This window comes from Chrysochloris asiatica, unplaced genomic scaffold (genome assembly GCF_000296735.1).
Source record: "Chrysochloris asiatica unplaced genomic scaffold, ChrAsi1.0 scaffold00016, whole genome shotgun sequence".
NCBI lineage: Eukaryota > Metazoa > Chordata > Mammalia > Afrosoricida > Chrysochloridae > Chrysochloris > Chrysochloris asiatica.
In genome coordinates, this window is record NW_006408534.1 from 9,417,372 (window position 1) to 9,430,630 (window position 13,259).

The 13,259-nt window shown below is 38.8% G+C and overlaps 1 protein-coding gene across 1 annotated transcript in view; it reads right to left on the reverse strand.

Moving 5' to 3' along the window:
• Nucleotides 1-13,259, reverse strand: part of CLIP4 (CAP-GLY domain containing linker protein family, member 4) — a 69,461-nt gene that overhangs the window by 3,347 nt on the left and 52,855 nt on the right. The window contains exons 11-12 of the mRNA XM_006835281.1: nt 9,872-9,936; nt 2,973-3,045 (exon numbers count right to left, since the gene is read on the reverse strand). Coding sequence (XP_006835344.1) covers nt 2,973-3,045; nt 9,872-9,936 — 138 coding nt within the window. The remainder of the gene's footprint in view (nt 1-2,972; nt 3,046-9,871; nt 9,937-13,259) is intronic.

Consider the following 13,259-nt stretch of genomic DNA (forward strand, 5'->3'; position numbering starts at 1 on the left):
ATATATATATATATATATATAGTGTGTGTGTATATTTACTTATACATACGTATATATGGAGCCCTGATAGCATAGAGGATTATGAGTTGGGCTGCTAACCACAGGTGATCAATCCAAATCTACCAGTTGCTCCACAGGAGAAAGGACAGGCATTTTGCTCCATAAAAGATTTACAGTCTCGGAAATTCTGTACATGTTGGAACTGACTCGACAGCATTTAACGACATACAGATCGATCGATCGATCAATAGACAGATATAGTTATTGTTGTTAAGAGCCATCGAGTCGGTTCTGACCCATAGCGACCCTGAATAGGGTTTCTGAGGAGCAGCTGGTGAGCTTGAACGACCAACCTTGCAGTATATATATAGGAACTCTGGTAGCATAGTGGTTACAAATCGGGCTGTGAACCGCAAGGTTAGCAGTTCGAAACTACCAGCTGTTCTGCGAGAGGAAGAGGAGGCTTTCTGCTCCTGTAAAGATTTACAGCCTCAGAAACCCAGTACAGGGTCGCTATGAGTCAGAACCAACTCCACGGCACACCACCACCACCACCCATATATGTATGTATGTATGTATTATATGTATATACATATATACATGCATACATAAATTCAAAATTAAAGTGTTAAACATAAATTGAAAAAAGAAAAAGCACTATGATGACACATATAAACAAAGGAATCCGTTCTTTATCTGATCTTACACATACACACATACAGATCTAGAGAGAGGTGGGGAAGAGAAGAGATAGCACAGCACACCTCAGATAAGGTTCATATTTTTAAAGTCTGGCACAGATATTAAATTATGATTCTGGTTTTCTACATTTACTATTATGTCATAACATTGCAGAAATCACACTGAGAAAAAGTATTAATGCTCATAATACATTATATGAGGAAAAGGCTTAAAAAAGATAAGCATATGTATTTTATTTACAACAGATCTATATGAGCTGCATGAGCAGTTGTTGTTAAGTGCCGTCGAGTTGATTCCAACTCGTAGTGACCCTGTATAGGATGTTTCCAAGGAACAGCTGGTGAGCTTGAACCACCGACAACTTTGAGGTTCAAACCAACTTTGCAGCCCAGTGCATTAACCCACCATGCCACGGCTTAATTTTTTATTTTATAGAAAATAAGTAAATTCCTGCTATTTTTTTCCTCATGCCAACAGATTATCTGGTACATATTCATACCTGTTATGTCATTCCAGTGGCTCAAATTTTTGTCTCCTTCCCTTGTTATCCTGGTTGTCTCTTCTTAGCAGTATCTTCCATATTGCCTAAGAACTCCTGAATATATCCAGTAAACTGGAACATACAGTTACTGCCCTCAAAGTCTTTCAGCTACTAAAGTAGAGACTAAGCTCAAAAATCTAAAAATTGATGACAGCCTTGAGGAAGGCCAAAAAAAAAAACAACCCTATCCAAGGCTTCTAAACAGTCAATGAACAGTCTCTTAGGACAAATTAATGTTCTCAAAGGAAGTTTCTTATCTTTGTGATGCCTCCCAATCATTTCATGTCAAACAACTGTATAAACTACCTACCTGATGCAGTGGTGTAGAGTAAGCACTCAGCCACAAGGTTGGTTTGAACTGCAAGGCTAGTGCTTTAACCTCACCAGCTGCTCCTTGGAAATTTTATACAGGTCGCTGTGAGTCATAACCAAACGACTACAGGGCACTTATACAACTACAACAATGTTCAATTGATCGGCCAGTTCTAGCACTTGAGGTCTAATTGCTCATGGCTTCCAGGGCCCCACTCTTCAGTAAGCAAGTTGTGAACTTCCCTATTCAGCTGGCCTTTTCTTCCCAGAGCACTATTAACTGATGAATTGTTGTTAGTGCCATTGAGCCAGTTCAGACTCCAAGTGTCCCTGTACAGGGTATCTGACAGTGGCGGGTGGGTGGGTTTGAACTGTTGACCTTACAGTTACCAGTCCAGTGTTAATCCTACAATACCACACCAAGTCTCAATAGATGAATTGAAAGGGTTTTTTAAAAACGGACTCCTTGACCCAGTAAGTCCAAAAGAGTCGGATAGTCGTCTAAAAGTTAAAAGTTTTCAAAAAGTTTCAGGAAACCAAGGGTAGCAGTAAAGCAAGTCTGGGGAAAATAAATTGAAATGAAAAGGGGGAAGGGCCATTCAACAAAAACAAGAATGAAACTAACAAAACAATTTCTTAAGCAGTATACACTTACTCCTCATGACTAGCTTATAATATTTTGTACTTATGAGAATAAAAAAACCCTACTATTTTGCACATTAATGATGCATGTCTGGCAGTAATGAACAAGAGGTCCCTGATGGAATCCCTAACTGATGTACATGTTGGAAGAAAGCTCATATTCCTGTTTGGGAGGGAGGAGCAGGTACAGTCTCCCCAAAGATGCTAGACAGACCAGAGGAGGAGGGAACTTGATAGGGGCTGATAAGGACAAAGGCTGCCCAGTGGGCCCTGGGTGTCCAGGGCAGCTGAGGCCAGGGCAGCATCAATCAAGGTATTGAAGGTATGTCAGACTCGGGGCTGAGGAGGAAATAGTACCCCTGCTACTAGTGTTCCAATCCACAAACATGGAACATCTTTCCATTTATTTAGTCATTCTTGGTATTACTGGCAATATTAAATCTGACTATAATTTAAATGAAGGCTTTTAAATCAATCCTTCCTATAGGATAACACAAAATGCAAACATGTCAACCTTTACTAACGATGTTAACTTCTAATCTTCAAAGAGAAAATATGTACGCTACACTATTTTTAGTGATTTGTGACATTTTTAATTGAGCTTGCAAAGGAGGGAGGAAGCATTCTTCTCAATACATTCAATCACACCTTTTCTCCTAATGTTAAATATCTACCAAGCAATGTAAAAGATACAAAATCCCTCTTTTCTTCTTTCACAGAATCCCCAGTCACGTTCATCTTGAAATACGTTTTTCTAAATCTTCTTAATACTCACTTGGCAAAAGCATTTCTTCTATTAATCTCTTTTTGGGAAGAAGCAGAAGTTGTACTGAAACTTCTCCTAAAACCTATAAATATGAAAGTTGGTGTTAGAAGAATAAAAATATCACAAATATACAGTCTTTATTAAATGTTAAACCTGGTCACTTTTTTCTGGGCACATGCTAATACGTCAAATGTTTCTTCAGAAATAGAAAGCAAAAAGGGAAGCATATCTACAGAAAATAATTACAGTTTAGATTTCTTGACAAACTTTTATCTAAAATCTAACAGGCTCTATACCTTTCTCATCAAACTATGCCCATACATATATCAGTTACGGCTTTAATGTTACTTTGGAGATTTTGTTTTAAGATTTCTTGGGAGCCAGGCAAGATGGCACTGAGCTGACTATCTGCAACAAAAACATGGGAGACCAAGTGAAATAGATACAGATGGTGATCCTAGAACTCCGAGCATCAGAGGATAGGGCAGAGAGGTGGATTAAGTGCCAACTGGAAGAGGAAACTGAGAGAAGAAAAACCGATGGACTGTGGGCTGGCATGGAATGGCTTGACCATCTTGGGCTTTTGCAGGTGGCTGTTGATATCACAGCCTGCAGGTACAGGATGTAGCTGGAGGTTGGTAGCATCGGGGTCCAGTTCTTCCTTGTTCCCATGCCTTCCTGGTAGCTTGGGGTAAGTCCCTGCCCTTGCCAACCTAGCCCCTCCTACACAGCCTCTGTTCTGCCAAGCATAGCACATTGCTTCTGGAGTCACCTGAACTCACCCTGAATTATGATGAACAGGGAACTACCTGTGTTCACACTTCCAGTCTCTACCACATCCGGGAGACAGGAGGTGAGTGCCTGAGAACATACCAATACACAATTATCAATTAAATACAAATGCAATACCATGTCTCAGAGCAAACAGACAATTCCAGATTATATGAACAAGACAGAATGCCTCAAACAAGTAACCAAAATACAGAGTCAAAATATATAAAACTAGAAATGGTACCAGAAGTGCCTGATAAGGAATTTTAAGAATGCTAATTAGGCAACTTAAAACAGATTGACAGGATGATAGAGGAAACTACAGATGGAATCAAGGAAAAATTGACAAAACTTTAGAAGAATTCATGAAACAAACTGACAAAATAAATGAAAAAATGGGAACCAGACAAAAACAGCATTCAAAAAGCCAAAAGATTAACACTAAGACTTTAGAAATAGATTATACACTGAAAGGGCAAAGACGTAGCATTGGAGCAATGGAAGGCCAAATTACTGAGCTTGAAGAAAAAATCACCTGCTAGAGGAACAATCGGAGAAAAGAACAAAACATCCAGAGAAATCCTAAGATTTATGTGGAACACTATCAAGAAGAATGTGATTGCAATTCCAGAACAAGAAGAGACAAGGAAAAAAAAAACAAAAAAACCCATAAAGACTACTGCCCAAGAGCTGTTGGAAGAAAACTGCCCTAACATCATGAAAGAAAGAAAATAAGCATTCAAGAAGTTGAACAAACTCCCAACAAGACAGATCCAAAAGAAAAACACAAAGATATACTATAATCAAACTTTTCAAAACCAAACACCAGGAAAAAATCATACAAGCAGCTCAAAAAAAAAAAAAGAAAGTTACCTACAACAGAAAACTAATAAAACTAAACTCTGACTTCTCAGCAAAAACCACGCAGACAAGATTACAATGGAATAATATATATAATACTCTGAAACAAAAACACTGCCAACCAAGGATTATATATCCAACAAAATTGTCCCATCAAATATAATGGAGAAATTAGCTCATTTTCAGTTAAACAGAAATCAAACGTATTTGTACAAACCAGACCAACCTTACAAAAAATACTACAGGGGATTCTTTAGACAAAAAACCAACAACTGCAGACAACAATCTGAAACTAACATATATGACAATATCACCTAGACTCAAACCAGATATGGAAGTATTCAAAGAAAAACAGACTGAAAATAGAGAACCAGAGGTACAGCTGCAACAACAAAAAATCCAGTAAAAAGAGGGCATAATATAGTTATAGAACTTTCAAATGAAAAGGAAATCACATATATTTCAAGAAAATATAAATAAAAATAAAACCTAACTGTAATCCTAAAAAAGACAACAAACCTTACCCTCCTAGGCCGAGGCTCAACCCCTATCCTAGTCCTAACCATAATACTAACATTAATGAAGCACTAGGCCTAGCCTAGACTTAGCCATTGTGCTCTCACTTCTTACTCCTACCTATCCCTACCTACACCCAAAATAAGTAAAAATTATAATGACCCACTGATTCTCTCCTCCTAAAAAAAAAAATTCCAAACGGCATTCTGTCTTTAAAAACTGTTAAAAAAATTTCTTGAAAATCAAGTAAAACTGAACCACACACTGATAAAGCTAACATTAAATACATATCTTGTTGTTGTTAAGTGTCATTGAGTTAATTCTGACTAATAGTAACCCTGTATAGGGTTTCCAAAGGAGCTCTGGTAATATAGTTGTTACGAACTGAGGTGCTAACCTCAAGGTCAGCAGTTTGAAACTACCAGCCGTTCTGTGGGAGAAAGATGAAGCTTTTTGCTCCTGTAAAGAGGCCATGGAACGAGGGATATCACTGCTGATGCCTGATGGATCTTGGCTGAAAGCAGACAATATCAGAAAGATATTTACCTGTGCTTTATTGACTACGAAAAGGCTTTCAATTGTGTGGATCATGACAAGTTATGGACAACATTGTGAAGTATGAGTATTCCGGAACACTTAATTCTGCTCATGAGGAATCTGTACATGGACCAAGAGGAAGTTGTTCGAAGAGAATCATGGGAACACTGAATGGTTAAAATTAAGAAAAGTGTGTGACAAGGTTGTATTCTTTCACCATATGTATTCAACCTGTATGCTGAACAAATAATCTGAAAAGCTGGGTTTTATGAAGAAAAATGTGGCATCAGGATTGGAGGAAGACTCATAAACAACCTGCGATATGCAGATGATACAACCTTGCTTGCTGAAAGTGAAGAGGACTTAAAACATTTACTGATAAAGATCAAAGAGCACAGCTTTTGGTATGGATTACATCTCAATATAAAGAAAACAAAAATCCTCACCACTGGACCAATAAACAACATTCTTATCAAGGGAGAAAAGACTGAAGTTGTCAAGGACTTCATTCTTCTTGGATCAACTATCAACACTCACGCAAGCAGCAGTCAAGAAATCAGACGACTATTGCATTAGGCAAATCTGCTGCACAAGACCTTTCTAAAGTGTTGGAGCAAAGATGTCAGCTCGAGGACTAAGGTGCACCTGACCCAAGCCATGGTATTTTCAATAACCTCATATGCATTCGAAAGCTGGACAGTTAATAAGGAAGACCGTAGAAGAATTGATGCTTTTGAGTTATGGTGTTGGAGGAGAATACTGAAAGTGCCATGGGCTGCCAAAAGAACGTATCTATGTTGGAAGAAGTGCAGCTAGAGTGCTCCTTGGGAGGAGGCCAAGATGGCCAAACTTCATCTCTCATACTTTGGATATATTGTCAGGAGGTACCAGCAACTGGAGAAGGATATCATGTGTGTTAAGGTGGAGGGCCAGAGAAAAAGAGGAAGACCCTCAATGAGATGGACTGGCCAAGTGGCAGCATTGATGGACTCAAGTGTGGCAACAGTAGTGAGGTTGGCCCAGGATCAGGCAGTGTTTCGTTCTGCTGTGCACAAAGTCGCTATGAATCGGTACTGACTCTATGGCACCTAACAACAACAACATGGGCAAAATTATGCAAAAAGCATCAAAAGAAGATAAAAGGAATACACAGAGTCACTGGACCAAAAGAAATAGTCCATGTTCAACCACTTCAAGAACTAGCATATGATAAAGAACAGATGGTACTAAAGGAAGAGGTCCAAACTGCACTGAAGGCATTGGCAAAGAACAAGACTCCAGGAACAGATGGAATACAAATTAAAATCTTTCAACAAACCAATGCAGTTCTGGTGGCACACATTCATCTATGATCAGAAATCTGGAAGAAAGTACCTTTCCAGCCAATTGGAAGAGATACGTATTTGTGCCCATTCCAAAAAAAGGTGATCCAACAGAATGTGTAAATCATCCAACAGTATCATCAGCATCACATACAAATAAAATTTTACTGAAAATAATTCAAAAATAGATGTAACAATTTACCAACAGGGAACTGCGAGAAACTCAAGCCAGATTTACAAGAGGAGATGGAACTAGGGTTATCATTGCTGACATCAAATGGATCTTGGCTGAAAGCAGAGAATACCAGAAAGATGTTTCCTTGTGCTTTATTTACTATGCAAAGGTTCTTGAATGTGTGGATCATAACAAGCTATGGATAACATTGCAAAGAATGGATATTCCAGAACACTGGATTGTGTTCAAGAGGAACCTGTACATTGACCAAGAGGCAGTCATTCTAACAGAACAAGGGGGATACTGAATGGTTTAAAATCAGGAAAGGTGTGCACCAGAGCTATATTCTTTCACCATATGTATTCAATTGGTACACCGAGAAGCTGTATTATATGAAGAATGTGCCATCAGGATTGGAAGAAGACTCATCAATAGCCTTAGCTATGTATATGATACAACCTTGCTTGCTGAAGGTGAAAAGGAATTAAAACACTTATTCATGAACATCAAAGACCACAGTGCCTTCAGTAGGGATTACACCCCGATGTAAAGAAAACAAAAATCCTCACCAATGGGCCAATAAATAACATCATGATAAGTGGAGAAAAGACTGAAGTTGTCAAAGACTTCACTGTTCTTGGATCTACAATCAACTCTCACAGAAGTCAAGAACTCAAATGACCTATTACACTGGGCAAATCTGTAGCAGAAAACCACCTCTTTAAGTGTTCAAGAGCATAGATATCAGTTTGAGAACTGAGGTGTGATTACACATACACACATACTCACACAAAGTAAAATGAAAAGCTACAAACTGGGCAAAAATACTGAAACACATAAAACTGACCAAAACTAGTATACAGTGCACATTAATGCTCACTATAACATTATTTAAATAACTAGAAGGTGGAAACAACCCAAGTGTTGCCACCAGATGAATGGATAAACAAAATGGGATATACACATGCAAATACAAATTCACTGCCATCAAGTCAATTTTGACTTATAGTGATCCTATAGTACAAAGTGAAGCACTCCATAGTGTCTGAGACTGTGGATCTTTATGCAAGCAAACTGCTTTGTCTTTCTCTCTTAGAGTGGCTGGTGGGTTCAGTCAGCAGTTCAATGTTTAAACCCACTGTGCCACCAGGGCGCCTTTCTTTCCATACAATGGTATAGTATTCATCCATAAAGAGAAATGAAATTGACACATACTACAACATGACTGTCGCTATGGGTCGGAACCGACTCGATGGCACTTAACAACAACAACAACAACATGACTGAAAGGAGCTCTGGTAGCATAGTGATTATGAATTGGGCTGCTAATCTCAGGGTCAGCAATTCGAAACTACCAGCTGTTCTGCGGGAGGAAAGATGCGGTTTTCTGCCTGTAAAGATTTACAGCCTTGGAAACCCTATACAGGGTCACTATGAATCAGAACCGACTCCACAACATATAACTACCACCACCACCACATGACTGAATTTTGAAAGCGTACTGAGCAAATTTAATCAGACCTAAGGGCAAATATTGTGTGACCCCACTTCCCTGCGACATTGAGAATAGGCAACTGCAGAGAGAGAAAAGTTTATTAGTGGTTATCAGGGAATGAGGGAGAAGGGGGTGGGGGTTTATTGAGGGGCACTCAGTTTTTCCTTAAATGATGAAAAGCGTTTGAAAATGGATACTGTCACTGACTCATTCTGAAATTGTTAAATTGGCAAATTTTTGTTATATAAATATATACATCTGTAATTAATATTTTTAAAGGCAAGTTACAGAAGTGCAAATTTAAAAAAAGATTACTATCTGTACTATACAAAGAAACCAACAAATAAATACGATGAAGGCAAACTTCTCAATAGAAAATTGTCAAGAAATTTGAACAGATACTTTATAAAAAGAGGAAATATGTATGGCCCATAAACATCCATTTGCAACTGAGAATACCATTTCTACCCACCAGATTGGAGAAAGCTTCTATACTAGCAATGCCAGTGTTAGAGGGGTGAGAGGCAACAGACTTCTCACTCACTGTTGCTGGGAGCGTGCACTAGAAAGTTTGGCACTGCCCATGAAGAAGACAAGAGTTTCTGCCTTGGAACCTACAGAACCCTTTGTACATGAGCATGTGTGCCAGAGTTTTAGTAGGAAAACATGGGATATAACCCAAATATCCATCATCATTGAATGCCCAAACAACAAGCAATACCAAACATAGACTCATCATGGAGACACATATGAAGGGGCTTAGCAATGTTTAAAAGATAACGGCACTTTTCCAAGAACGTTTTGATGCTCCTTTGTATATGTGGGTGATCAAAGTATAAAGTAAAGCCAGGTATAATTAATAAACATGTGCATTATCTTTTAACTCCATTTTTCCATGAACTTTTTGAAACCCCATTCATACATATTAGTGATCAAAATATAAAGAAAAGACAGGCATAATAAAAACAATTCAAGGCAGTCAATAATCGAAGGATGGAGTACATGAAGACAAAAGTAGCTCAGACCAGAAAGGGTTTACTCAGGGGTTGCGACAGTACAGGGAAACATCTTCAATTGGATGGCAGGTAACAGATGTTTGCTTTATGATTGATTATATGAACTGTAAAATATATGTTACAAACTTTTTATATGCATATATACTTTACAATAAAAAAAAAGTATATAAATAAAATCAGGAATAATTATTAGGAACACAAAACTGTGATCTTACCAGGATAAGAATGATTCTGTTTATTTGATGAAATTTCTGAAAGAGTATCCAGGGAATCTGTTATTCTATGAATAAAGGAAACAAATTATGCACATGTCATCACAAAGAGCTGATCCTAAGATTTAAGTCTGACCCTCAACTGCGGGTCTACTACTGATTCCTATTTGTTGTTTCATTCACTCAACAAACATTTATTGAGCATGGAGGAACTACCCCATATGCAGTAGAGGGAGAGATGCAACAATCAGAATAATTCATACTAACAACTAATATCTAAAAGTGAATGCACCTAAAGATCTAACTTTTATGTCTTTGGCATTTTTTTCTTCAGAAGTGGAACTAAAAAATATGAAAATAAGTTTATTTTGTATTCAACAAATGTTTGATTCTAATTGTGAAAATGTCACTAATTCTTAAAAGAAAAGAGACATTGGGCTGATGTATGAAATATGTGTCGTTATTCTGATAAAGCCATATGGTTAAAACAATTCAACATCCTTTATTTCATATTTGAGTCTAAAACAATCATAAAGGTCATTTTCCCTAGAGGTTTCTCTTTATTTTTTGATATTCAAATGTTTGTGTGTGTTTTTTTAAAGGTCAATGCTGACAGCCTCGTTTTCTTTCAACCGTGCGCTAATCTAAATCTGCAAAGCCTTATTTGTCAATCGTTTCCTATGGCCGGATTTAACCCAGTGGAGAGACCCTGCAACCCTTGCAGTATTTGCAATTTCATCTTGATATTCCTAGGAATCATTTTTACATGTTATCCAACACACATCAGCCAACAAGAGACTGAAAGACACAGAGAATACGGCTGGATAGACTGACAGACACAGAGATTATGGTAGGAGACACAGGACAGATATGTGAATCAAGCGGTGAGGGAGAGTTGACAGGAACATCATTTCAATGGATTGGTTCATTAGTAGTATCTAGTGGTGAGAAAATGAGTACTATACTAATGAAGACCACCTGGGCAATATATATGGATTCTAGCATGTAAATGGAGCCCTGATGTGGCACTATGGGCTAATGCGTTAGACTGCAGAGTCATTTGACTGCAAGGTTGGTGGTTCAAGCTCACCAGCTACTCCTTGGAAACCCTATACAGGGTCTCTATGGGTTGGAATTAACTCAATGGTACTTAACAACATTATATAAATTATTTCACACTTGATCTGATGGAGTTTTCTTAGAGTTTCTTTTAAATTAGCAATGATTGGTTTCTAGTCCTACATTAGCACAAGAAATGAAGTTATCCAGATAGATAAACATTCAATAGAGATAGACAGATCTAGATGGCCATTCAGGCAGACCCACTATCCTCAAGTGGGTTCCCTGTACGGGGTTTCTGAAGCTGTAAATCTTAACAGGAATAGACAGCCTATCTTCCTCCTGAGGAGTGGCTGCTGAGTTTGTGCTGTCGACCTCATGGTTAGCAGTGTAGTGCTTATCCTAAAGTGCCACCAGGGCTCCTTCCAAGCAAGGAAGGAAAACCCAACAACAAAGGCCTGCTGCAATCTTGAGGAAGAGTGAGATGCAAGGTCAGATTGTCCTGACCACACTTCAGACAGTCCTGATACAGTCCCTAGTTAAAAACTCTTCCATCTTTTAGCTCTGTGGTGTCTTTAAAGAGCTCCAACGCTAGTTTAGATTAGAAATGCCACAAAATCAGAGACTGTGTCTGTTTTATTTGCTTATAGAACGCCTAACACAGCACAAAGTGCTAAAAGACACTTAATAGTATTTGATGATGATGAATGAGACAATCAGAAGATGACAGGAAGACAGCTGGATTGAGATAGCAGTTCATTTAGAGAGAGAGCCCAGTTTCTTTTAAGGAAGAGAGGCTGCTTTTAAATGAACCACCTTAAAGAAGACCAAATAGGAGGAAGGCAAAAACCAAAGTAAACAAAAAAAGGATGTTCTACAAACAAAGAGAGAGAAACAATGAAAAAAGTGGCTTCACAATAGAAAGGAGAAGAAAAAAAGCTATTACAGTATAAAAAGCACTGAAGTAGGAATCAGTGGATTTGATCAATATTTACTGTGCCTGCCATATGCTAGAGTATGCTCTCTGGGGAATCAAACATAGAAAGAAAGAAAAAAATGTAAAAACCCCAGCTCTGATGACTGGGAGACAAACAAAACTTCTAAGTTTTAAGTGCTGCAGTGATTAAAGGAAGACGTGCTCAAGTATAAAAACACCGAAGGCTGACTGGTGGTGACTCAGCATGGACTTTATATCCAGGTCAGTGGGATAGAGGCCTTGAAGAGAGTCACTGGGCCTCTTAACAATCATGGGTCATGGTTAGGAGCACACACTCCCCCCCATGTAGGAACTGGAGACACTTGCACAATTCACCATTGACCTCTGTGCCTTCCTTTCCTCACCTGTGAAATAGTACCCAACTCACCAGGTTGCAATAGAGAAACAAATGAGTTAATACATAGTTGGAGCAGTTCTACTCTGTCCTTTAGGGTTGCTGTGAGTCAGACCAACTAAACGGCACCAGGTTTGTCTTTTGGTTCTGTGTTTTTAAACACTTGTAAGTAGAGTCCTGGTGTGGCGCTGTGGATTAATGCGCCAGACTGCAAAGCTGTCTGAACTGCAAGGTCCAGCTGCTCCTTGGAAACCCTATACAGGGTCGCTATGGGTTAGAACCTACTCAACAGCACTAGCACTGAACAACAAAAGGCACTTAAAGGGAGTTCTGGTGTGGCGCTGAGAATTAATGCATCAGACTGCAAAGTCATTTGAACTGCAAGGTCGGTAGAGTTCAAGCTCACCAGCTGCTCCGTGAAAACCCTATACAGGGTCGCTATGGGTTAGAATCGACTCAACAGCACTTAACAACAACAACAAGGTACTCAAAACAGTGTCCAGCACAAGTGCTTTTTATTAGCTATTATCTCTTTTTCTTAAACAAACAAAAAAAAGCGCAAACCATCTGAAAAGATTTAAAAATATAGTTTAAAGCCATCAAGGCAAGCAATCAAGTTCCCTCAGGACAAACCCCCTCTGAGACTGAAACTCAAAAGGAACACATGAACAGGCACATAAGCTTCCAATCACCAGGAGACCACATTGGAAGAGGGGGAAAGGCAGGAATGAAGAAATGGGCTGAGTTCAACCATGTTTCATGGACTCCCGTTGACCTGGAGATGAGACAGAGAAGAGGAAGGGCGGTTGATCCAATGTGTGGTGAGACCTGAGGACACTTGAGCCATGGACAATGACATAGTCATGGAGGGCTGGAGTTGAGAGTGAAGCATCCAGCTGATATGAAGTGAGGGGAGACACACACGAACACCCAAACTTGCATATAGTACCCATCTGACCTAGCTTCAATGGCTAGATGATCAGAACTCGACTAGAGGAAGA